The sequence below is a fragment of the Pelodiscus sinensis genome, chromosome 5 (assembly GCF_052426305.1).
Source record: "Pelodiscus sinensis isolate ZL-2025 chromosome 5, ASM5242630v1, whole genome shotgun sequence".
NCBI classification, from domain to species: Eukaryota; Metazoa; Chordata; order Testudines; family Trionychidae; genus Pelodiscus; species Pelodiscus sinensis.
In genome coordinates this window covers 33,953,761-33,980,008 of record NC_143056.1, presented here as the reverse complement: position 1 = coordinate 33,980,008, position 26,248 = coordinate 33,953,761, and the positions used below count along the sequence as shown (strand labels likewise).

Below are 26,248 nucleotides of genomic sequence, written 5' to 3'. Positions count from 1 at the left end.
CCTTTTTAAATATTGGTGTCATGTTGGCTACCTTCCAGTCATTAGGTACAGAAGCCGATTTAAAGGATAGGTTACAAACCACAGATAATAGTTCAGCAATTTCCCATTTGAGTTCTTTTAGAACCCTTGGATGAATGCCATCTGGTCCCGGAGATTTGTTAACATTAAGTTTTTCTATTTGTTCCAAAACCTCCTCTAATGACACTTCAATCCAGGACAGTTCCTCAGATTCATCACCCATGAAGGAATCTCCTTAACGTCCTCAGCCGTGAATACTGAAGCAAAGAAATCATTTAGTTTATCTTCAGTGGCTTTATCGTTCTTGATTGCTCCTTTAATATCTCGATCGTTTAGGGGACCCACAGGTTTTTTAGCAGGCTTCCTGCTTCTAATGTACTTAAAAAACATTGTTATTTCTTTGAGTTTTTGGCTAGCTGTTCCTCAAAATCTTTTTTTGCTTTTCTTATTACGTTTTTACACTTGATTTGACAGTGTTTATATTTCTTTCTATTTATCTCACTAGGATTGGACTTCCACTTCTTAAAAGATACCTTTTTGTCCCTCACTGCTTCTTTTACTTGGTGGTTAAGCCATGATGACTCTTTTTTTGGCCTCTTGCTATGTTTTTTAATTTGGGGCATACATTTAAGTTGGGCCTCTATTATGGTGTCTTTAAAACGTTTCCATGCAGCTTTCAGGGATTTGGCTCTAGTTTTTGTGCCTTTTAATTTCTGTTTAACTAACCTCTTCATTTTTGTGTAATTCCCCTTTTTGAAATTAAATGCCAGAGTGCTGGACTGCTGAGGTGTTTTCCCCACCACAGGAATGTTAAATGTTATTATATTATGGTCACTATTCCCAAGCAGTCCTGTAACGGTTATCTCCTGGACCTGATCCTACACTCCACTCAGGACTAAATCAAGAATTGCCTCTCCCCTTGTGGGTTCTTGTACCAGCTGCTCCAAGAAGCAGTCATTTAAGTCATTGAGAAATTTTATCTCTGCTTCTCTTCCCGAGGTGACGTATCCAGTCAATATGGGGATTATTAAAATCCCCCATTATTATAGAGTTCTTTAAAGAGCTGTGAAGTCAGTTGTACAGTCTCTTCAGGATTGATTCCCTTGATGTGGAATAGAGATGGAAGGATAGAAGAGCTGCCAAACTGTGTAGGTTTCTGTAGTGGTGGGCAAGGGGTTGAAGCAGCAGCCAACAGAGATGGAAGGGAAGGATCACCTCCCAACACATTTCATACAGATCCATGCAAACCACGAATAGGCTGTGCTTCAGTAGCTGAGAAGCAATGGAGTATAGCAGCCTTTTTAGGAACTCTCAATCTTCTCTCACTGGTCACAGAGACCATCCAACCATGAATTGCACATGAAAAGCAATACTGGAATCCTGGTAAGAAACTTAGAATAAACCAGCTGCCTTCTTGGTGACCAATGATGGAGATGCTGGGGTCAGTCACATATAATGAAGCACGGTACTCACTAATAGGCAGAGTCATTCTTTCTTTCTCCTTCAAATGCTATGAGGAAATGTCTTTCATTGGACTGTTGCAGCCTCTAGATTAAACAAACATCTATAGAAGTAATTGGCATAGATTGCTGACGGCCATTATGAGGCAACACAAATGTAGACTGATGGAATCTTCAGTAGAACCAGAATACCTACAAGTTTTCTTGACAGTAGTTAGAGACTATGATATAACCTTCTGTTTCTTCCTCATCTAATTTCAGCAAGTTATCATGGGTATAAACAAAGTAAAGGAAAGACAGAATACACAAAAAGATGTGGCAAAGATCACACATTAGCCCGCTGAGATGCAGGAAAGTGAGTTAAAGGAGCAGACTTTTCAGTTGGTTCCTTCTGACTGCCTCACCACCAGAAAGTTGCGGGTGGTCTTTGATATGACCTATGCATCTATAGTTTAAAGAGGCAACAAGTAAAGGGAATCTGTGTATAACTATTCTAAGAAGGGAATTCTTGTGGTTAAAATACTAAGCTGGGATTCAGGAAATCAAAGTTTAATTCCTTGCAATGCCACAGACTTCCTGTATGACGTTGGACAAGTTTTTAATATTACCATGGCTCATTTTTCCAACTGTAAATTGGATATGATACTTCACAGATGTGTTTTGAGGATAAATTTCTGTTTGTGAGGTGCTCACATATGCCCTGCACCACCACAGCATAAATATCTAATGAAAGACAAACAAAAAGAGCATCATCCTCAATGGGAGACTACACTGTCTCCAAAGTAAGGACAACCAGACAGAATTCTGGGAATTGCCATCAATGAAAGGTCAGAAGTATCTTCAGAATCCAGACCTTCAGTGTACTTGCTGTATCCATAGCATTTTTTTTCTCTCTGCAATGGAACTAAGTTCCCTGGTGCAATTCCTGTCTGGGATCAGCATCTGTTTGCCCTTTTGTTTGAGTACCGAAGAGAATAAATAGACTTCACTAAACATGGGGCCCAATACTGGGAGAAATAGTTGAGCACAGGCAGGAGATGGCTTAGCTAGAGCTCTGCAATGCTAGGACAGACTCCTGACAGTGAGGAATTCACACAAATAGCAGCATGCAGTTCATGGCTGAGAGGAGACATCATCTAAATCCCTGGCACTAAGGACACCCCCTACCATCAGACATAGTGCTGACCTCATCATCTGACCAACCTTGTAACTGGATCCATAGTGTTTGCCAGTTTGAAGGTTGATAACAATGGCTGGTCCCAGCAACAATTGTTGGAAAGGAAGGAACTGAAGCTACTGAGGTTCTCTTACAACTCCAGCTCCTAATATTCTGAGCTATAGGGAGTCCTCCTAACACAGCTATTATTTTTCTGAAAGATTCACAGTTCTTACAGGTTAGGAACTTGAGTTCAGTATGACCCCTAATGAGCCAGTTGTTGAGGTAGGGATATACCTGGACCTCTTTATGTCTCACATAGGCCAGTACCACCAACATATGCTTCAAGAAAATCCTGGGAGCTGTGGCCAAGCCAAAGGAAAATACTGTGAACTCGTAATGGCTCAGACCTACCTTGAACTGCAGAAAATGCCTATGTCCCTTGAAGAGCATGTTGTGAAAATAGGTGTCTTTGAGGTATACCAGATTCCTAGATCTAGGCTGGGGATAATTGAAGCCAGGGAGACCATGCAGAACTTGAGGCAAATCAGGTATTTGTTCAGGCCTCACAAGTTGAGGATGGGCTAAAGGTCCCCTCTGGCTTTGGGATTAAAAAATAATGGGAGTAAAATCCCTGGGTCTCGAAATGGGGTACCCTTTTCACTTCTCCCACTGGAAGAACTCCACAACCTCCTGCTCAAGGAGTTGCTTGTGAGAAGGTTCCCTGAAGAGGGACAGGAAAGGTGGGTGGAAGGACAGAGTAGAGGACAGCTGAAGCATATAGCCAGGCTATACAGTGGCCAGAATCCAATGATCCATGGTGATGTCTCTTCAGGCTGGGAGAAGGCGCAGAATTGGGCTGAAAATAAATGGGGAGGATCTGGTGTGACCGCTATGTCACCCCCAGGTGCATCCTCAAAAGGTGCGCTTGCCCGAAGGTTTGGGATGGCTGGAGTAAGACTGTGAGGCAGACTGGGGCTAACGGCCCTGTCTGGGATGGGTCTTGGCAGGAGTAGGGTCCTTTTGATTGGGGCAGCAGAGGCTTATCTTCCTCTCAGGCCCCAAGACAAACAACCCCAAGGTCTTTAAGACTACGTCTAGACTGCATGCCTTTTTCGACAGAGGCTTTGTGTGACGGCGCGTTGGAGTTTTCCCGTCTCCTGCACCCCCGTAATGGCACGGACAGACTCCACCAGCCAGTAGAATAGAGGGAATTTATTGCTTCTCCAGGATACAGCACAGCACAGATGTAATCTGGTTATAGGGCAGGCCTAGGATGCCTCAGCCCCCCTTGAGATGGGGGAGCCTGGGCCCCTAAATCCCAGCCCATTGCCTAGGCTGCTTCCTCCATGATACCAGCCAGAAAACTTAACTAACTCACTTCCAGCCTTGCCCCCAGCTAGGGCTCCACTCCCCTTCTTCCCATTGTTCCGCTCCCTGGGAGATAACTGGTCAGACAGGTTGGAAGCACCCTTTGCATAATGACTCATCCCCTGCCCTGTTGGGCCATGCTGCAGTCAGCAGCCAGTGGAGGTCACTCACAACCCAAGCCTAGCAACCAGCAAGGTACCCACACTACGTCACACTTTGTCAATAAATAGTGTCGACAAAGCCTCTGTCGAAAAAAGCATCTAGACTACAATCAGTATTGTCAACAAAGCAAGCCGTTTTTTCGAAAGAAAGTCTAGATGCTCTCTTTCGAAAAAGCACAATTTGCATGCAATAGTGCCTTTTTTTTAAAGAGCACTTTAAAAAAAAAGCGTTATTCCTTGTAAAATGAGGTTTACCGCTGTCGACAAAACTGCCGTGTTCTGGGATTCTAAGTAAGAGTATGTCTACACTACCACCCTAGTTCGAACTAGGGTGGTTAATGTAGGCAACTGAAGTTGCAAATGAAGCCCGGGATTTAAATATCCCGGGCTTCATTTGCATTTTACCGGGCGCCGCCATTTTTAAAGCCCCAGTAGTTCGGACTCCGTGCCCGTGGCTACACGCGGCACGGAGTAGGTAGTTCGAATTAGAAAGCCTAATTCGAACTACCTACTCCGTGCCGCGTGTAGCCACGGGCACGGAGTCCGAACTACTGGGGCTTTAAAAATGGCGGCGCCCGGTAAAATGCAAATGAAGCCCGGGATATTTAAATCCCGGGCTTCATTTGCAACTTCAGTTGCCTACATTAACCACCCTAGGTCGAACTAGGGTGATAGTGTAGACATACCCTTAGTCTTTAAGCCCATGTAATTTTGTGTCTGTTTGTTCAGAAAATAGGGCCATGCCATCAAATGGGAGGTCCTGCATCGCCTTCTGAATCTCAGAAGACAGATCCAACAGGAGCAACCATGCTACCCTCCATGTCAAGATCATGATGAATCACCATGGAGTGAGCAGCTAAGTCCACCACATTAGAAGCCGCTTGCAGCATTGTCCTGGTGTAGAGGCTCCCTTCTTTGCAAGAACCTGAAACTCTTTCCTAGAGGCTTTCAGGAGCTCCTCAAACTTGGACATTGTCTGCCACATACTGAGGTCATAGTGGGCAAACAGGGCCTGGTGGTTTGCTACCCTGAGTTGGAAACTTGCTGAGGAGTAAAGCTTACACCCATAAATGTCCACGCATTTTGAGTCTTTATTTCTTAGGGTGGAGATGCTCCTTGTGGTTGACCGATTCCACCACTAGGGAGTTTGGTGCTGGATGAGTACAAAGGTACTTATGGTTCTTGGCAGGCACAAAGTATTTCCATTCAGCCCTCTTAAAAACAGGTGGAATCCAGGAGGGAGTCTGGCACACAGTCTTAGCAATCTTGGCCAATCCATCATGCAGAGGCAAAGCATTCTGGCTGGTGCAGTCTGGCCAAGGACACCAAAGAGGGAATCTGAGGTCTCCTGCACCTCGTCCACCTAGAGATCCAGATTGGTTGGAACCCTCTTTAGAAAGTACTGGTGGGCTTTCATGTCGTCAAGCAGGACCACAGGAAGAGGTGCCACTATGGCTTCATCTGACGATGAGGAAGACGAAGTTTGGCCCAACTGTCTCTCTTTCCTTGGTGCTGGCTGGTTGCCCAGTGTTTCCCTCCATCTGAGTGAGTAGCCTAACTACCTCTGGTGCATGTATGTGGCCAGCAGGGGTACTGAAGGCTCCTCCGATGCTCCGGCGACCAAGTGGGTAATCTGGAGCTGAACCAGAAAACCCTAGAAAGTCCATGGGCACCACTGTGCTGGTCACTGTGCCTGGGACCACTGGGTGCCCTGTGAAGCCGCCCGCAGCTCCAGGTGATGCAGTACCATGTGCGACACATATGGTTGCACTGGGAGCAAGGAGGTGCAGTCTGATGTGGCAGTAGCAGAGTGAATGCTGGCTGATGCCCATGAAGGGGGATCATGTGCTGCGCTCTCTACGATACTGAAAAACAGGTGATGACAGTGATCCTGGTGACTGAGAGAAGTGGCTGGACCGGTTGCTTGCAGAGCTATGATGATCCCAGGACCTGCTCCTGACTTGTAATTACTGGCATCGAGAGGGTGATCACTCATGCTGGCACACTGAGCAGAACCTATATGATATGCTGTGACACCTCTGGAAGCTTGGCACTGATGAGTATTGGGGGCATGGAGAAAATCCTATGGCCATGGGGAAACCTTTCTGGAGCAGCGAGGTATGTAAGGGGAGCAATTCTCCCTACGGTTCCACTCCTGCTGGCAGGAAGGCGGGGCCTGTGCCTCCATAGGTCTGCACTCTGACTCCAGCAATCCTTGAGATATATCCATCTTGCCCTGGTCTCTCTCCCTTTAATGGACCAAATGGGGCTATGAGGAGCTCTCTTCTCCAACTGAGCAGGAGAATGAGACCATCCGGCACTTGGTGACCAAGAAGGAAATGGTGGCTTCCCTCTATGCTGGGGCCTGACCAGTGCCAGATGTGGCGATACCAGCATGGAAAAAATGTCCTGCAGCATCTGAAAAGCTTCTGGTATCAAAGGGATTTGAACATCTGGGGTGGGAAATGGGGAGCAAGTTTTCTCCAGCACCTCATCTGCTGGATGATCCCCTTCCTTGGCTTGTCCCTTAGCCAAAGCCAGGAACCATAACCAGTGCTGGGTTGTTGGCCCTCAGAGAGGACTCCGCACCAATACTTTGGTGGTCAGTACAGAGTGTGAGTGCTGGTCCTGGGAAGTGAGGGTGCACTCCATGACTAGAGCTTTCAAACGTATAAATATCTTATTATCCTTTAGGAAAGGATCTGCAGATCTGACACTTATCTGAAATATACACTTCCCTTAGGCTGCAGAGACAGTCAGCATGTGCAGCACTGACTGGTATAGGCCTGCAGCATGTAGCAAAGGCTTTAAAGCCAGGAGAGTGGGGCATTCCCCATCTGCAGGCAGAGTCTGTGAAGGAGACTAACTGGTAATCTACAATTATTTACACATACTTATCTAAAGGGAAAAATTATTTACAACTGAATAGGGAAAGTTAACTAAAGCTGCAGCTAAGACAGGACCACACTGGTCCAAGCACCATCACTGGAGACAAGAAGGAACTGAAGAGAGAGGGGCTCAAGAGCACCGTGGACGCCACTCCAGGGGTGCTGATCCCTTTCTCCTATAGGTACTGCTGAGGGAAAATCTTCTGGCACTGGTGCATGGGGCAACAGGGCTGGCCCGAGCCATTCGTGTGCCCTGGGAGCGCAGCCCCGCCCCCGGGCACATGCACGGCCCTGCCCACAGGCGTGCAGAGCATGAACCGTGTCGGTGCCGCCCCTGCCCAGCCCAGCAGCCCCATGCGGCACCCCCTACAATGGGGCGCCCCGGACGGTAGCCCGTACCTTGGGCCAGCTCTGTATAGCAAGCACACACACCTGTGTTGAATGGAAATGAACAAGCACTCCAAGAAGAACAGATTGAATTGCTATATTGCCATTGTCTCACTTGCCTGATACTGGCATTACTGGCCAGTAAGCCCTCTTCTGGGGTTTATACAGTTGATAGCATGAGTTAATACTGCTCAGAGTAACTGCACCTTCCAATTTTTCTACTGAGAGACAAGTCATACAAAGCAGCTGTTCACCAGACAATTCCACTTTGTCCCTGTCTTGATCTTTTGTAATGGGAATTATACAATAGGACTGCAGGCAATTATGCCATGAGGTTGGACCCTAGCATTACACCTTTAAAATCCTTTCTTTCTAGTTTTTGTCCTTTGGTTCCCTTATACTACAGGGGAACAAATAGTTTCAAATATTTAAAGCTTCAAAAACAAAAGAAGAATCAAATGTCTATACAAGATTGTTAGCAGAAGCAGTAGAAAAGTCACCACAAAGCTGCAAAAATTCTTCCTTGTAGGAGAAAAGAGAGGATCTGTTCCTTACAGGTGAAATACAAGTGTTAAGTCAAAACATTATCAATTATGCATCTAAAAAAATTATATTACTCTTCTCTATTAATTATGAGGAGCACAGCATAGGAAAAATGATGCATAAGACCACAAAGAAAACTAGGGACGTAAAATTCCAGTTAAAAAGTTAACCAGTTAAAAAGACAGTTACCTTTTTCTTGTAACTGGTCTTCTTCAAGATGTGTTGTTCATGTCCAGTCCAATCAGTTGTGCATGTGTTGCGTGTATGAGTGTCAAAACCTCTTTTCCCTAAGAGCTCCTGTAGGCTCGGCTGTGGAGTCCCTTAGGCTATGTCTAGACTGCAGGCTACTTTCAAAAGAGGCTCTTTCGAAAGCATCTTTCGAAAGAGCCTCTTTCGAAAGATCACGTCTAGACTGCAGGCGGATCTTTCGAAAGAGAAATCCGCTTTTTTGAAAGAGAGCACCCAGCGAGTCTGGATGCTCTCTTTCGAAGACGGCCTCTTTACATTGAAGAACGCCTTCTTTCGAAAGAGGAACTTTCGAAAGAAGGCGTTCTTCCTCGTAAATTGAGGTTTACCGCCATCGAAAGAAAAGCCGCGTTCTTTCGAAATAATTTCGAAAGAACGCGGCTTGAGTCTGGACGCAGGGGAAGTTTTTTCGGGAAAAGGCTACTTTTCCCGAAAAAACCCCTGAGTCTGGACACGGCCTTAGGGTATGTCTAAACTACAAAGTTAATTCGAAATAACAGCTGTTATTTTGAATTAACTTTAATAGCAGGATGCTTAATTCGAATTTGGTAAACCTCATTCTATGAGGAGTAACACCAAATTCGAAATAGCTAATTCGAAATAAGCGCTGTGTAGATGCTTATTTCCAGTTAGCTGGCCTCCAGCCCTTCCCAGTTTCCCCTGGTGGCCACTCTGGGCCAAACTAGGAAAACTCCTCTCCTCTTCCCCAGCCCCGGAGCCCTTAAAGGAGTAGACTCTGGCCAGACTGCACATGCCAGATCCAGGCCTGCCAGCACTCTCTACCCCTGACCCAGTGTCACCATGATAAGTCAGGCAGCCAGTGCCAGCCAGCCGTCCTCCGCCCAGTCCCCCAGCATCCAGAAGCCATCTAGGGATCATAGACACTGCACTCCCTCCTAGACTAGTGAGGAGATCATGGACCTCATTGAGGTTTGGAGGCAGGCCCTCAGTGTCCATGATCTCCGCACTAGATGGAGGAACACGGCCATCTATGGCCGCATAGCTGCCACCATGGCCCAGAAAGGCCGCAGGTATGCCTGAAAATTAAAGAGCTGCGGCAGGGGTACACTTTGGCCACTCGGGGCAGCTCCTTAGCAAGGAAACATCTGCCCCTACTTCGAGGCACTGGACCGCATCCTGGGGGGTGGGACGATCCGTGCCACCCCGGGGGGGAAGCGAGCCAGGACCAGAAGGCCCTGACTAGGGCACGGAGCAGGAGCCACCACACCGCCAGGACCCCCGAGCAGTCCCACCTGCAGAGTCAGCAGGGTCATCTGGGGAGGCTACACCATGTAAGTGCCATCACTGTCCCCTTCCGGAGTGGGGAGGGGGAGGGAGACCAGGGACCATGCATGTGGGCCTTGCTTACCATGGATCATGCCGCAACCTGTGCACGTGCGAGCATGTGCCGTGCCACCCCTGGGAAGGTGGCTCCAGTTGCGTGCTACACAGAGACCGTGTGAAGAGACCAGATATGCTCCTCTAGCCAGACACAACCCCATCTTGTTTTTCCACGAACCCCATCTTGTTTCCCCTCCACAGAGAACAAGAGAAAGGCAGTCAGCCTTTGATGCCCTGGGAACACAGGTGTGCTGCCTGTCCCTGACTCTACCATAAACAGAAACCAGACAGTAAATGGGCTAGCTGATGACTGGGAGGCCTCCCGTCGCCGTGATGGCTAGTATCAGTAATTGACACGCCTGCACTGTCTCAGGAGAGGAATCTTCGCCCATCACATACCAGAGGTGCCCATTGTCTGCATCTTCCCAGGTGTGAATTATGCTTTGCACCCTTCGTGGGAAACTTGGCATTCAAAGCCATTTTTCCTAATTGGCCACTTGAGACCAGGAAGAAGCCCATGTGACGCAAGGGGTATAAAGAGGGTTTAGTTGCCCACCCCATTTGTGCTCCAATCACCTACACCTGCTGGCAGATATTGATTGTCTCCCGAGGTCCGTGAGACGCCCAACCTCGCCCTACTTCGCCAAGTCTGGAACGCAGGGGTGAGAATTGTATCTGCTATGTGTTTTCTTTATGTGTACACTCTAATTGTCTCTCTGTTATAAGTTTAGTTACTTTATTATAGTTTCTTAAGGCAAACTGCTTCATTTCTATTGTAAACTGCCTTTGGTAAGGTGATTTAGCTATAAACTTTGGGAATAAGTGGGATGCCCTCATTCACTTATTATATATATATATATATATATATATATATATATATATATATTGAACCAAGTTTCTTTTATTTTATTTTCTCTTTCTTTCTCCTATAATAAGCCAGTGAGTATCAAGCTTCTGACTTGAACCCGTGCTGCTGTACCCGAACCGAACACAAACAAAAGAACTTCAGCCGGTCAAAGGGACAGGTATAGGGAGAATCTTGGATTCTAGCAGCTAAAATCTGAGGTGTTATAAGCTCTCCCTATAAACTTATTGGGGCACCCGTCAAACTCCTCCAGGTTGCCCACTGCAAGGGACCCCGGTCTCAGCAGTTGAAGTCTCGGGTGTATAGCGCACACACACACCGGGGCGCCCTCCAGCCTCCTAGGCTGCCCACTGCAACAAGACTTTGCGTCTCAGCAGTTGAAGACTTGGGTGTAACACACACACACACACTGCCCTGACCATTTCGGCTGACAGCTCCTGACCCCGGGGTGGGACACAGCAGGACGCCCTCCCTTCACAAGCCCCCACCTCACCCACATTATACACAGCACAGGGGCATGGATGAGGTTTCGAGGCAGCTCCCACTCCTGGAGATAGCCGGACATTCTGACCAATGCCTCTGTGCAAGCACAGTGGCTCTGATGGTGCAAGGCACGGTCACCCTCACCTCGCAGAGGGAGGCTGGGTTTCACCCACTGTGTCCCCAGGGAGAACTAACGACTTCTCTTCTTTCTCCACAGCCGCACCAGCTGCATGTGTAGGGTGCACCACCCCACCTGGGACATGCTCCCGCACCCGAGGGCTCCACAGGATGACCACAACACGGCAGGGGTACCGAAAGCAGCACCTAGGGGTCCTGCAAGCCCTGACCTGCATCATGAAGCAGCAGGCACAGAAAGAACAGGAGTTCTGGAGGGAACTGCTTGCCCAGGGTCATGCCATCCATACCCATGTGCAGACCCTGGTGCAGAGCGTGCTGCCTCATGCTGCTCCAGCGTCTGCTGCCCCCTCAGTTACCATTCCTTCTCCCACTTCTTCTCCCCCTCCCGCCTCTTCCTCCTCAACCTCCACACCCTCCTCCCCATCCCCCCGGGGACACCAAGGCCCCTGCACCCGCCGTGCTGGGAGACATGTGGCCTGACAAGACCCCCAGCCCTGAGCGCTGAACTTCCCCTCCCTCTTCCTCCCCTTGCTTCCTCCTTCCAGCTCCCTCCTCCCAGTTTTCCCCCTTCCCTCTCCCACCCTCTCTCCTCCCCTCTCCCACCTCCTTTCTCCAGTTTCCCCAGAGGTTCACCCCCTTCCCCCGCCATTTTGTTAAATAAACAGACTTTCTATTTTTGAAAAAAAGTGTATTTTATTTGACATCAGGAAGAGGGAGCTAGGGAGAGGTAAGTAGAAGGATGTAAGGGAGGAATGGGGCACAAGCCCCATTGGGTAAGACCAGGGAGGCTCTTAGTGCTCCTTGGGGAGGAAGTTCTCCCACAGGGCCCCCTGGATACTGACAGCCTCCCAATGGACCTCCCAGATCGCAGCCTGCAGCAAGTGCAGCCAGGCTGATGGTAACATGTCCACAAGATGCACCAGAATGCCCAGGGGCAGCTCTGTCTCCCTGTGGTAGAGTGCTGTGGTATCCTGAGAGAGGGCAAGCAGAGCATGCAGAGACACAAATGCTTTGCTGTTCCTCATCGAAGTAGACAAGCAAGCAGGGAAACCTGAGTGTCTGTCCGGGATGGGGATAGGGTCCCTTTAAGCACAGACCTCAGATAGCCTCAGGCAGCAGCCCCACACATGAAGTCCTGACCTGGTGCCCTGCTGGAACTGGTTCCGGCTATCCTTAACTCCGATTCAGAGTCCACTCAGTGTGGATGCGCAATTTTGAAATAGCAAAACGCTAATTCAAACTGCATTTAGCTTAATTCGAATTAACTATTTCAAATTAAGATAACTTGAATTAATGCTGTAGTGTACACATACCCTTAGAGTGTCACTGTTACATCAGCACTTATATACCATTGCCAACCTGGCCCCTCCCTTGGTTCCTTCTTGCCAGCTATTCCAACAGTGGAGAAGGAGGGTGGGTATTGAAATGGACATGAACAACGCATCTCAAAGAACATCAGTTATAAGAAAAAGGTAACTGTCCTTTCTTCTTCGAGTGCTTGTTCACCTTGATCCCAATCTGGTAACTCCCAAGCCACTACGCTGTTGAGGTGAGATCGAAGTTAGGAATCCGTGATTGTAACTCTGCCCTACCAATAGCTGCATCAGCCCTTGAGAACTTATTGATAACATAGTGTGTTGTAAACATTTGTACTGATGACCATGTTGCCACCCTGCATATTTTTTTAACAGGAACTTACCCCAGAAACACAATGGAGGAAGCATGGACCCTGATGGAATGTCCCATCACCAAAGGGAGCATGATTCCTGCTAAGTCATAGCAGGTGTATTTACATCACACTGTCCACGAGGATATATACTGGGCTGAGACTGGGTCACCTTTCAGCCTATCTACTATTGCTATGAATAAATGTGTAGATCTCCTAAAGACTCTTGTTCATTTAATATAAAAAGCCAGAGCCCTACGCACATCTAGAATGTGTGGTGTGACCTTTGTCTAGTGTTAGCGAGAGGCTTAGGGTAGAATACCAGCAGGAAAAGATCCTGACCCAGGTGAAATTGGGAAATCACTTTTGGTAGGAAAGTACGGTGGGGCTTACACTGCACCTTGTCCCTATGGAAGACTACATATAGGGACTCTGATGAATGCACTCTCAACTCAGACACCATTCTGGCAGATGTAATGACTACCAGATATTCAACCTTAAGTGAAAGTGCAGTAAGGAACATATAGCCAATGGTTCAAAGGGAGGAGCCATAAGTTTACTGAAAATCAAGTTGAGGTTCCACGTAGGCATAAGCAAGCAGGAGTAAGGGAAAAGCCTATCCAGTCCATTTCTGAAACAAGTCACCCTATGGTGTGAAAACAGAATGGTGGGAACAACCTGGGTCAATGGTGGCATAGCTGCTAGGTGGACTTTAATGGAAGAGGGTGCCAACCCCTGGGTTCTCAAATGAAGGAGGTAATCCAAAACCAGGGACACTGGGGCCTGAGCAGGTAAAATGTCATGTTGCTCACACCAACAAAAGAACCTCTTCCACTTAGCCAGGTAGGCAGCTCTGGTGGAGGGCTTCCTACTACCTAGCAGTACCTTCTGTGCCTGAGCTGAGCATTGCAGTCTGAGGTGTTAAGCAACTCTGCCTCCATGCCACGAGGTGGAGAGAGACTGGAGGTCTGGATGTGTGAAACATCCCCTAGTCCTCCATTATAAAGTCCAGGTACAATGGGAGAACTATTGGGGCCTTTGCTGACAGATCTAGGAACGTGGAGAGCTAGTTTTGGCAGGGCCAAACCAGCACCACCAGGATATAAGGTATGCTCTGTCCCTGCAGACCTTCAGCAGCACCCTGTGGATCAGAAGTATTGGGAGAAATGTTGTACATCAGTTGCCTCTCCCCATGCCCCACTGAATTGCGAATGTGTCCGTGATAGAACCGTGACAGCAGTTCTGAAATGAGCAGAAGTATTTGCACTTCTTGTTGTCCCTCGTGGCAAACAAGTCTATCTGGGGAAATCGCCACCTCTGGAAGATGGAATGGATGACATCTGTTCTGACAGACCACTTACATACCATGAATGACCAACTGAGAACATCTGTTAGTCTGTTCTGCTGGCCCAGGAGGTAATGAGCCTCTAAATGGATTGAGTGCTCTCTGCAGAATATCCAGAGCCACTGGGCTTCCAGGCATAGAGGTGAGGATCTCACTCCCTCCCTGCCTGCTTATGTAGAACATTGCAGTGCTATGGCCCCGAATCTGTGAGTGGAATGCCTGACAGGTAAGCCTGACTGCTCTGAACTCCTTGGCCTTGATATAGAGAGCAGAGTCTGTGGAGTTCCACTTGCCCTGGGTCCTTAGGCTCCCCAGATGGGTTTCCCACCCAACGTCCAAGGCATCTGTTACAAACATCATTGTGGAAGACTGGGGAATGGAAGACACCCCTTCACAGACATTGCTTGGGTCCAACCACCATGAGAAGGTGGCAGTTACTGTTTGGGGAATTGACACCATCATATCCAGACTGTCCTGCAATGGGTGGTACACCGAGGCTAGCCATGTCTGGAGAGGCCTGAGGAAGAGCCTTGCATGCCCAACTACATGGCAGCATGATGCCATGTGCCCCAATAGGCATAGGCACGTCCTCACCTTAATGGTTGGGCATTCATCAAGCAGTGATATAATGCCCATCATCGTTTGAAATCTAGAGCTCAGAAGATTGGGTCTTGCCTGAATCGAGTTGAGAGTCACTCTAATGAATTCTATTCTTTGTGAAGGCGTCAGTATGGATTTTTCCTAATTGAGGAGGCCTAACAAGCAGAACAAAGTGAGAGTCAGGTGGACATAGGTCTTTACTTGTTCTCTGGTGCATCATTTTAGCAGCCATCCATCCAGATAAGGGAAGATTTGGACCCCTTTCTTGCAAAGGAAGGCAGCCACCACTGACATGCACTTGGTGAACACTCATAGCACAGTAGACAGGCCAAATGGGAACGATTGTTGAACACCACCTGGGGAACCTGAGGTAGCACCTGTGCACAGGAAGGATTGCAATATGGAAGTATGCATCCTTCATGGCGAGGGCAGCATACCAGTTGCCCGGATCTAAAGATGGGATAATGGAGGCTAGGGAGCCCATGCTGAATTTTTGATTTTACACGTACCAGTTAAGATCTTGCAGGTCTAGTATGGGCCTCAGCCCATCGTTGGCCTTTGGAATTAGGAAATATCAGGAATAAAACTCCTTGACTCTTACCCTGAGAGGTACTTCTCGAATCACACCTAACATAATGAGTGAATGAGATACCTGAGAGAGGGATCCTGAAGTGGGATGGGGAAGGAGATTGGAAGGATGGGGGTAAAGAGAATTGCAGGGAATATCCTCTGGTTTTCTAGAGTGTGCATACCAAGCAACTTCATGGTAGCCTTCAAATCTTTCAGAGAATGGAGCTTGGAGTCCGATTTGCTCTAAAAAGAGGCCAATCCCTTCAAAGGGAAGCTCCTGTAGAGTCTGTTGGACCTCTGGTGACAGTCCTGAAGACCAAAGCCATGCAGACCAGGGCATCACTATCCCTGTAGATAGGGTTCTTGCTGCCGAGTCAAGCGAGGCCTGCTGTGAGGTTCTGGCTACTGTTCTGTCCATCTCTGTGAGTGCCGAGAATTCCTGCCTGGAGTCTAGAGGAAGGAGCTCCTTGAACTTAACCATTGCCTCCCATGATTTATATGAATATCTACTGACGATAGTCTGCTGGTTCATTCTCCTCAGCTCGAGCCCTCCAACTGAATAAGTCTTCTGCCAAAGAGGTCAAGTTTCTTTCTTCTTGGCCTTAGGAGACTTGTTGAACTTCTCTCTCCTTTTCATATACAGCCAAAACCACCAGGGAGGTGGGATGGGGGTGCAAGAAAAGGAATTCATAACCCTTGGAGGGCACAAAGTGCCTCCTTTTCACACCCCACACTGTGGGTGGTATTGAGGCTAGAGTCTGCCATAATGAATTATAATTGATCTGCATGGTCTTTATAATGGGAAGCGCCATCCTTGAGGGACCTTATTGGGCTAAAATGTCTACCACTGGATCATCCGTTGGAAGGCTCATATTGTGTGCCACCCTTCTCAGGGGCTCCTGGTATGTCCTATGGTCAACTGGAGGAAGCCCTACCACTGCCTCATCCGGGGAGGAGAATGAGGAGGCTTGTGGAGGTAGGGGGGTCTGCAAGTGGTCCAGGATGCACTTGGCCCTGCACTTTTCCCTTTTTTTTGCGAAGGAGGTCTCTGTGGTTACCTAAGAGTAGGACCTGAGACCTCTGTGGGTGGCATGCCTTCCTGCATAGTCTGGGAGACCATGGCTGAGGGGGTCCTTGGGGATCTGGAGCCATGATGAGTGGATGCCACAGACCTGGATCCTCTTAAGCAACCTGGGCCTGATGATATGCCCACGGGAGTCCAAAATGGCCATATTGTTGGAAGGGGCCATTGAGACTTCCACAGCACTGATGGGTCTCCTCTGTGCCTACTGCTGCAACTTTATGTGAGTAAAGAGAAGTTATGTCAGAATTGGATGCTGAGGGTGAAGACCATGATGGGGCCAAAGAGCCTAGTACCGGAATCTTGTGCCGGGAAGGCAGTGGTGCTAGGGAACAGTGCTGTGAGGATCCTGAAGTTGATCAATGCTGACCCTTACAGGACTGGGACCCAGTGGATGCAATAGCCCTAGACTCCATGTGTTGGTGTTGAAGCTCCTGCAACAGGAATTCGTCTGACCTCTGTGGTGCCGGCAGAGGTCCCAGAAGAACCAGTGCCAAAGGCGTGAACCTCCAACAATGCTGGTCTGGAGACTGAGGTCACTTTATCATAGCTGGCTTGCATCTAGATTGTGGTGCTCTAGGCGACACTGGTAGCTTGTCTCACATTGAAGGTGCTTGGTTTCTGAAATCTCAGAGGTTCCTTGTGGCCTCATATGTCCAGTGTGGAAAAGGAGTTCAGCACCTACACCAGACTTTGGTCCCCTGGTGCTATGTTGTGTGCTGGACTAGGGATGTTAAATATCGGTTAATTGAATAGTCGATTAACCTCATGAATTCTTATTCTATAGTCCCCTGGGGTGGGGCCAGCAGCCAGTACGCTCCGGCCCCACTCCTGAGGAGCCCCCTGCCACTCTGCACTGCTGCATATCAAAGGCAATTTTGTGGGGTGCCAGGTTGGTAGTGGTACCTAAGGGCTGATATAATGGTGGCACTATAGGGGTCTCCACTTCTGACCCTCTAGGAGTTGCTAGGGGAAAATGTTTCCAAACCTTGTGCATGCAACACATGCACACCTGATTAGAATCAATGTTAACAAGCACTCAAAGAAGAACATTATGTTTAATCAGTTAGCCAGGTTCAGTAGCTGCTCCACCACACTGCAGGCTACTTCCGCCATGCCATAGGCTGCTGCGGCTAGGCCAGGCTGAGCCTGATGCACCATACCATGGGTAGGGCTGATTTGGCTGAGCCGAGCATGAGTGCTTTTCTCCCACAGTATGGAGTGGTAGGTCTAGCTCTAGTGGCGGGCAAGGGGCTGCTCCGGACGGACCAGTTGCTAGTTAACTGGTTAACCCTTTTCATCCCTAAAGAAAACTCAGGCATAGTTACCATCACAAACATCTTGAACACAACACCTGAAGTCATACTATCTACATCACAGATGTACTTAATCTTAAACTCCATTATCTGGCAATATCCATTTCTCTCTGTCCTATAAAAAATGTAATATTGCAGCCCTATATACTTAAAAGATTAGGATAACTTCTAGAATATAATGCCTTGTTTACACACAAGTTTACAGATGATATTTAAACTTTTTTTTGCAATACTTAGGCAGATATGGTTATTCATACTACAGACTCTCATAGGCCCTCTGTTTGATGTATATAGTATTCTCAACTACAACGTAAGTGAACACACGGAAAGTATCAAAGGAACAATCCTCCTTAACTCTTTATGCAAAAATCTGCATTGGTAAACACGTGAATTGGGATGTATACCATATACTATCTGAGCACTATCATAGGCATGAGCAGGTATTGTCTTTCTCTCTGTTCTGTTATGGAATTAAGTTAGAAATACTTGCTCTCCCTTCATAAGAATAAAACAGTGTTGATCGGAATGGCGTACCAAGAGACAATACAACACTCTCTTTGAAAACCTCAGAAGACCTCTTAACAATGGAAGTACAATGCTTCCACTATGCAAGTGGAGGCCAGGCATGCTAGGGATTCAACCTCCTCATGTACAGTGTGGACCCCAATTTTACTCAAAGTTGGGAGGGGCGAAGACATGGATGGCGTGTGGCCAGAGTATATTACACAGTATGGATACTACATCTCTCTTGCTCAGAGAGGTTCGCATAAAAGATCCAAGGAGATTATTTCAGCTATTGGACTAATATAACCTCAACAAAAATGGTTACATACCTTTGTAACTGTTGTTCTTTGAGATGTATTGCTCATGTCAATTCCACTTAGGTGTATGTCCGCTGTGTGCAGAGACTGTCTGAGAGTTTTCCCTTAGCGGTACCCGATGGGCCAGCAGGGGAGCCTCCTGGAGTGGTGTCGCTTTATTGGTACATATATATCCCTGCTGGCCCTCCCCCACCAGATCCTTCTTGCTGGAAACTTCTGATGCAGGGGAGGTGGGTGGAATGTGGAATAGACATGAGCAACATATCCTGAAGAACAACAGCTATGAAGGTAAATAACTGTTTTTTCTTCTTCAAGTGCTTGCTCATGTCCACTCCAAAGCCAAATCCCAGGAGGCGAGGTCAGAGCCTGAGAGGCCGACAAACAGTGGCATTCTCCCTGTGGAGAATGTGCTATGGCATAGTGGTTTGCAAAGGTGTGCACTGACAACCAGGTAGCCGCCCTGCAAATCTCTACGATGGGCAACTGAGCAGCAAAGGCCATGGAAGACACCTGGACCCTGGTGGAGTGGGCCACCATGATAGATGGAGCCAGAACCCGTGCCAGCTCGTAGCATGCCTTTATGCAGGCTGTGATTCAGGATGAAATATGCTGGGCTGACGCAGGCTGCCCCTTCGTCCTGTCTGCTATGGACACAAACAATTGGGAGGACTTACGGAAGGGTTTGGTCCTTTCTAAATAAAAAGCTAAAGCACGTCTCACATCCAGAGTGTGTAGAGCCTGTTCTGTTCCAGAGCCATGGGGCTTTGGGTAAAAAATGGAAAGGAAAATGTCTTGGTGAACTTGAAAGTGAGAGACCATATTGGGCAGAAAGGCAGGGTGGGGATGCGGCCTGACCTTATCCTTAAAAATGACCATATACAGAGGGTCCATCATTAGAACTCTCAGTTCTGACACTTGCCTGGCAGAGGTAATGATCACCAGGAAAAACCTTCCAAGAGAGCTGCAGGAGGGAGCACAAAACCAACGGTTCAAAAAGGGGGCGGGGCATGAGCCTTGTGAGAATCAAATTGAGGTCATAAGAGGGCAAGGGCTCATGCACCTGTTGGTAGACCATATCCAGCACCTTAAGAAAACAGTGCATCACGGGGCCTGCCACATGAACCTGAATGAAAAGCCAAGTTGGCTGCCAGGTGCACCCATACTGAGGAAGGGATCAGACCCTGGAGCCTATGGCCCAGAGAGTAACCCAAAATAGCCGGCACAGGGACTTCCATAGGAGAGAATCCTTTACCCTCTGACCAGAGAAAGAAGTGTTTCCATTTCGCCAGGTAAGAGGACCTTGTGGAAGGTTTACAACTCCGCAAGAGAACTGCCTGGATCGTTCTGAACACTGCCTCTCCATTGTGGTCAGCCATTGAGCTTCAATGCCATGAGGTGCAGGGAGCAGAGATTCAGATACCGAAGCCTGCCAAATTCCTGAGATATTGGGTCCAGGAACAGGGGGAGGGCCAGAGGCTGCTCTACTGAAAGCACGAGGAGGGAACCAGTGCTTTCGAGGCCACATAGGAGCTATCAGGATCACAGAGGCCTGAAATTCCCTGATCCTGAGAATCTCCCTGTAGACCAGCAGGAAAGGGGGGAAGGCATAAAGAAGGCCCTGAGGCCAAGGGATCATGAGGGCATCCCCCAGAGACTCTGGGCTGTGGTTAAAGAGGGAGCAGAAGCAGGGACACTTTCTATTGCAGCAAGTCACAAACAGGTCTAAGTGGGAAAAACCTCACCTGTGGAAAATAGACAGGGCTACATCCACCCTGAGAGACCACTCATGCCCCTTGAAAAACCTGCTGAGGGGATCCGCCAACCCATTCTGGACTCCAGGGAGGAAAGTGAACACTGATTGGATATCGTGAGCTATGCAGAACTCCTAGAGGAGGAGGGCTTCCCTGCACAGGGGATAGGAGCGGGCACCACCCTGTCTGTTTATATAAAATATCGCTGCCATATAATCCATCAAAATCAAAATGCTCTTACATAAGAACGGCAGTACTGTGTCAGACCTAAGGTCCATCTAGCCCAGTAGCCTGTCTGCCAACAGTGGCCAGCACCAGGTGCCCCAGAGAGGGTGGACTGAAGACAATGATCAAACGATTTTCTCGTGCCATCCTTCTCCAGCCTCTGACAAACAGAGGCCAGGGACACCATTTCTATCCCCTGACTAATAGTCTTTTATGGACCAAACCTCCATGAAATTACCTAGCTTCCCTTTAAACTCTGTTATAGTCCTAACCTTCACAGCTTCCTCTGGCAAGGAGTTCCACAGGGTGACTACATGCTGTGTGAAGAAGAACTTTCTTTTATTAGTTTTAAACCTGCTACCCATTAATTTCATTTGGTGTTCTCTAGTTCTTCTATTATGGGAAATAATAAATAACTTTTCTTTATCCGCCCTCTCCATACCACTCATGATTATATATACCTCTATCATATCCCTCCTCAGCCTCCTCTTTTCTAAACTGAAAGGTCCCAGTTGCTTTCACCTCTCTTCATATGGGACCCGTTCCAAACCCCTAATCATTTTAGTTGCCCTTTTCTGGACTGTTTCCAAGGCCAAAATATCTTTTTTGAGGTGAGGAGACCACATCTGTACACAGTATTCAAGATGTGGGCGTATCATAGTTTTATACAGGGGCAGTAAGATATTCTGGGTCTTATTTTCTATCCCTTTCTTAGTAATTCCTAGCATCCTATTTGCCTTTTTGACCACCTCTGCACATTGTGTGGAAGTTTTCAGAGAACTATCCACGATAACTCCAAGATCTCTTTCCTGATTTGTCATAGCCAAATTAGCCCCCATAATACTGTACCTATAGTTGGGGTTATTTTTCCCCGATGTGCATTACTTTACACTTATCCACATTAAATTTCATTTGCCATTTTGTTGCTCAATCACTCAGTTTGGCGAGATCTTTTTGGAGTCCCTCACAGTCTGCTTCTGTCTTAACTATCCTAAACAGTTTGGTATCATCCGCAAGATTATTTCGAAGCTGTGGCAGGAAGACACCGCATACAAGGTGAATAGCTCTCAACTCCCTTACGTTGATCTGGAGGGAGAGGTCTGTGGGGCCCCACATACATTTGTGTCTGTAGCTTTCTGAGTTAGGCTCCCCAACCTGTATCGGAAGTGTCTGTAACCAGGTGAATGGACAGGGAAGGGCTGTGAAATCTCTTCTCAGACCACCTTCTTGCACAGTCACCAGTTGAGGGATTTCAACACGTCTGCAGGCACCATTACTACCGTGTTCATGTGCTAGAATGCTGGGTTGTGGGTCCACACCAGCCAGAGCTAGAGCAGTCGTAACCTGAACCTGGCATGTCATACCACATAAGTGCAGGCCATCATGAACCCCAACAGCCTCATAGAACTCCAGGCCATCGTGACTGGGAAAGATTGGAGCCTCAGGACGGCCTTCTTTATTGCCAATGAAGGGCACTAAGAGCAGGGAAGCCCTGGCTCTCATCATGTCCAGATAAGCCCCCACAAACTGTATCGTTTGAGTGGAGATCAGAGTGGATTTGGCCTCATTTAGGATAAGGCCCAACCTGAGGAATATCTCCTGACAAGGGATATGTGAAAAACTTAAACAACAAATAGTCTGGTACCACTTTAAAGACTAACAAAACATGTAGGGTATATCTACACTACCACCCTAGTTCGAACTAGGGTGGTTAATGTAGTCAATCGAAGTTGCAAATGAAGCCCGGGATTTAAATATCCCTTCAGCTTCATTTGCATCTTGCCGGGCACCACCCGGTAGTTTGGACTCCGTGCCCGCGGCTACACGCGGCACGGAGTAGGTAGTTCGAATTAGTTCTACCAGTTCTAGCATACCCTGGCAAGATGTAGACATACCCATAGCTTTTGTGGGCACAGCCCACTTCTTCAGATGACCGGAGTGTTGGAAGTCCAGAGCCAAGAATAAATAAGGGAAGGATGGGAGGGAGGGGAGAAAAAAATTAGAGAGGGCGGGGGGAAGAGAACATTGGTTAGATAAGTTTCAAAAGGTTAGCCGAGCCAGTCTGTAACAGGAAAAACTTAAAAAACAACAAATAGTCTATTAACATCTGTGACAGGGTGAGGCAGTCCCGCACTGAGCCTGCAGAGCCCAGCCAGGGTTACCTGGCTGCAGAGGCCCCTCCCCCACAGCCCTACCGAGCATGCCCGGGCTGTAGCTCCACTATAAAAGCCTGGGGAAGGACTCAGTCAGGGGTGGCAGCCAGAGGAGAAGGACCTGTGAAGGGAGCTCCCGCATAGCTGTCACCAGAGACTCTGGAAGAGGCCGGTGGGGATGCGGAAGCAAGCTGGTGCATCCCAGAGGCTGCCCGCTGAGGAGAAACCGGCCCAGAGGGCGCAGCAAGCTGGAGAAGTACGTGGGAAGGAACCCCAATGAACCAGGTAGGAAGAGGCCCAGGGCAGGAGCGGGAACCGCCTCTTCCGCCCCAAGATAGTTCTCTGAAAACTTCCACACAGTGTGCAGCGGCGGTCAAAAAGGCAAATAGAGTGCTAGGAATTATTAAGAAATGGATAGAAAATAAGACACAGAATATCTTACTGCCCCTGTATAAAATTATGGTATGCCCACATCTTGAATACTGTGTACAGATGTGGTCTCCTCACCTCAAAAAAGATATTTTGGCCTTGGAAAGGGTTCAGAATAGGGCAACTAAAATGATTCAGGGCTTGGAACTGGTCACATATGAGGAGAGGTTAAAGCGACTGGGACTTTTCAGTTTAGAAAAGAGGAGACTGAGGGGGGATATGATAGAGGTATATAAAATCATGAGTGGTGTAGAGAGGGCCGATAAAGAAAAGTTATTTATTAGTTCCCTAAATAGAAGAAATAGAGGACACCAAATGAAATTAATGGGGAGCAGGTTTAAAACTAATAAAAGAAAGTTCTTCTTCACACAGCGTGTAGTCAACCTGTGGAACTCCTTGCCAGAAGTGGCTGTGAAGGCTAGGACTATAACAGAGTTTAAAGAGAAGCTAGGTAATTTCATGGAGGTTAGGTCCATAAAAGGCTATTAGCCAGGGGATAGAAATGGTGTCCCTGGCCTCTGTTTGTCAGAGGCTGGAGAGGGATGGCAGGAGACAAATCGCTTGGTCATTGTCTTCGTTCCACCCTCTCTGGGGCACCTGGTGCTGGCCACTGTCTACAGACAGGATACTGGGCTAGATGGACCTTTGGTCTGACCCAATACGGCCGTTCTTATGTTCTTATGTATATCAACCGTTAGGTCAGAGTTCTCCAGTTCATGTGGCTACTATGAGGCCTGAGAGGGGGCCAAGTGACTCGATGGGCCTTGATCCTCCACGCCCTCCCAAGGGGGCTGAGGGAATTCACCTTGACGAGGCCTGCAGTGCTGAGGTGCTGGATAACGGCATGGCCAAAGGCAGCACTTGGGGCCCCCAACATGAGGATCCTGCAGTGAAAGGAGCACTCTCTTGGCTTGATGGTATGTCCATAAAGTCCCAAAGGACCACTTGTTTCGGTGTTGCCACTGTGGGGGTCAGGTCTCCGGTAGCAAATGGCCCGAGGTTCTGCAATGCCACTCGCGGTGCCAGGAGTGGGAATGGCTCCGGGAGCTGGATCGATGCCAGGAGCCCAATCAGCGACTGCAAATGATGCCAGGCCGAAGGACATCTCGATGCCAACGAGGCCCCCCCGAGAATCCCGGTGCCACCTGCACTGAGTGCGGAGCTCTGTGAGATTCTGGTACCGTCACCGGTGCCGGGCGAAGCACTGACTCCAGTAGCAGTATTTTCAAGCGTGAATCTCTCTCATGCTGAGTCTGGGGTTTAAAACTGCTGGGATGTGGCCAACAACCGTCCCGGCAGTAAAAAGAAACTGAGGAAGTAGAGGGCCAGCGGGAAAAACACTCCGACAATCCGTGCACGCAGCATGCATACACCTAAGTGGAATGGACATGAGCAAGCACTCAAAGAAGAACTGTTCTTCAACCAGGAGAAAGAGGAAAGACTCCTGACTCCATGTTCTTCTACTTCATGCCCATTCCAGCTACTCAGATTATATATTGAGCTCTTTATTTGTCCCTTAATTCCTTCACTGTCCAGTAACAATCTGCCATTTTAACAAACAGCATAATGCTATTTTTAGCATTGATTACTGCATCAATGTACAACTCCAGTTTTCAAAGTTGTGTAAAAAAATCTTTATCCTGGATTATTATAAAGATAAGAAACTTACCGTACTACTCCTTGCCTTTACAAGAAGCAAAACGGGAAAAACAAAGACAGAAAACAAAAATCGTAATGTATTTTAAGCAGGTCTTGTAAAATGTTTGAACAGAACAGAATTACAGTAATATTCTAGCAGATATTTTGGTTAAATATGAAAATGCATGCAGTGAATCAAATTTTATCTCTATTACTCCTTCAGTCTCCCTAATTAGAAGGTGTTGGTCCTATCCTTTAGGCCTTGATCCCACTGACATCATAGGAATCTTAACACAGACTTCATTGGGGAGCTGGATCAGCACTTAGTTTACAATACCACTGTACTTTTGACAAGGGGTTCAAATTAAATTTGTATGGACAATCTTAATTATGGTATATCCTTAGTTTTTCAGTGCTTTAATTGTTTTTATGTATACAAGTTCCCAAGTATTTAAAGAAGCATCATGTGGAACCTTCTATCTTAGTGAATCAATGTAATTATGTTCTATTCTAAAATATATCTATTACAATTTTAGCTAAATATGACTCCAATTTAGAAATTACCTTTCATCTAGCGATGGCTCCTTTTGTTGCAAATGAGGCTTAATTCCAAGCATTGGTCTGATGTTTGTTGATAAGGCTTTGATGGTGTAATTCATTTCATTCTCTCGTGTCACATCACTGTCATAACCTAACAACATCAATATAGTAAACAAGTTGAAGAGAAATAGAAAGTGAAAAATAATATATAATTATTTTATTTCTTTAGCCTCCCTTCTGCTAGAGCAGTAGACAATAAAATAAAAAGTAATACAATAAAGAGACAGGGTTGTCTGAGATAATATTTTTTATTAGACCAAATTCTTGCTAGGGAAGCAGATATCTTAAACCAGCTGTGGCCAACCTGCGGCTCTTCCCCCCCTTAAAGTGTGGCTCGTGAAGCCTCTCCCGTGGCTTGCAAGCCGCCCCTGTGCCCCTAGAAACAGCCTCTGGCCCCCGGTTCCGTGAGCCATCTGGCACGGTGAAGCAAAATGGTGCTGGCAAGATGGCACTGGCTGATAGGAGCCTGATGTGGCCAAAAAGACAACCTGAGGCTTTTTTAAAGGGGCAGTGTCTTTTTTTTTTTTTTGCTATGGCGGTGACTTTTTTTTTGCTCGACAACTCCCTTCCCCCCTAAGTTCTTTGAGCTATATGCACAACTATTTTGGCTCTTTGCCTGTAACAGGTTGGCCATCTCTATCTTAAACTAAACACACCATAGTGGTTCCCAGACTTTTTACCTCACCCACCCTTATTCCTGTCTGCACTCTTTCACATATACCCTGGAGCAAGGGCCATGTCTCAAGAATATAGGGAGGTGGAGAGAGGTAAAGGAACAAGAGCTCTTCTTCAGCTTAAGATATTACCTGCCTCATCTTGTCTCTCTAATATCCTAGAATAAGCAGGAAACGCCACCACCACTGCATTCCACCTTTTTTAAATAAAAACTAAAAAATAAATTAGGGAGTCCATTTAAAAACAGAAGTGATTGAAAGATAAAGGGAGGGTGAATAATAGCCATTTTAAAAACATCAGTAGGAAAAGACAGTTATTTAC

The 26,248-nt window shown here is 47.5% G+C and overlaps 1 protein-coding gene across 2 annotated transcripts in view; it reads right to left on the bottom strand.

Moving 5' to 3' along the window:
- EML5 (EMAP like 5) overlaps positions 1–26,248 on the bottom strand; it is a 332,722-nt gene that overhangs the window by 100,543 nt on the left and 205,931 nt on the right. For both annotated transcript variants that reach the window (XM_089778388.1, XM_075926740.2), the window contains exon 27: positions 25,217–25,343. In XM_089778388.1, coding sequence (XP_089634514.1) covers positions 25,217–25,343 — 127 coding nt within the window. The remainder of the gene's footprint in view (positions 1–25,216; positions 25,344–26,248) is intronic.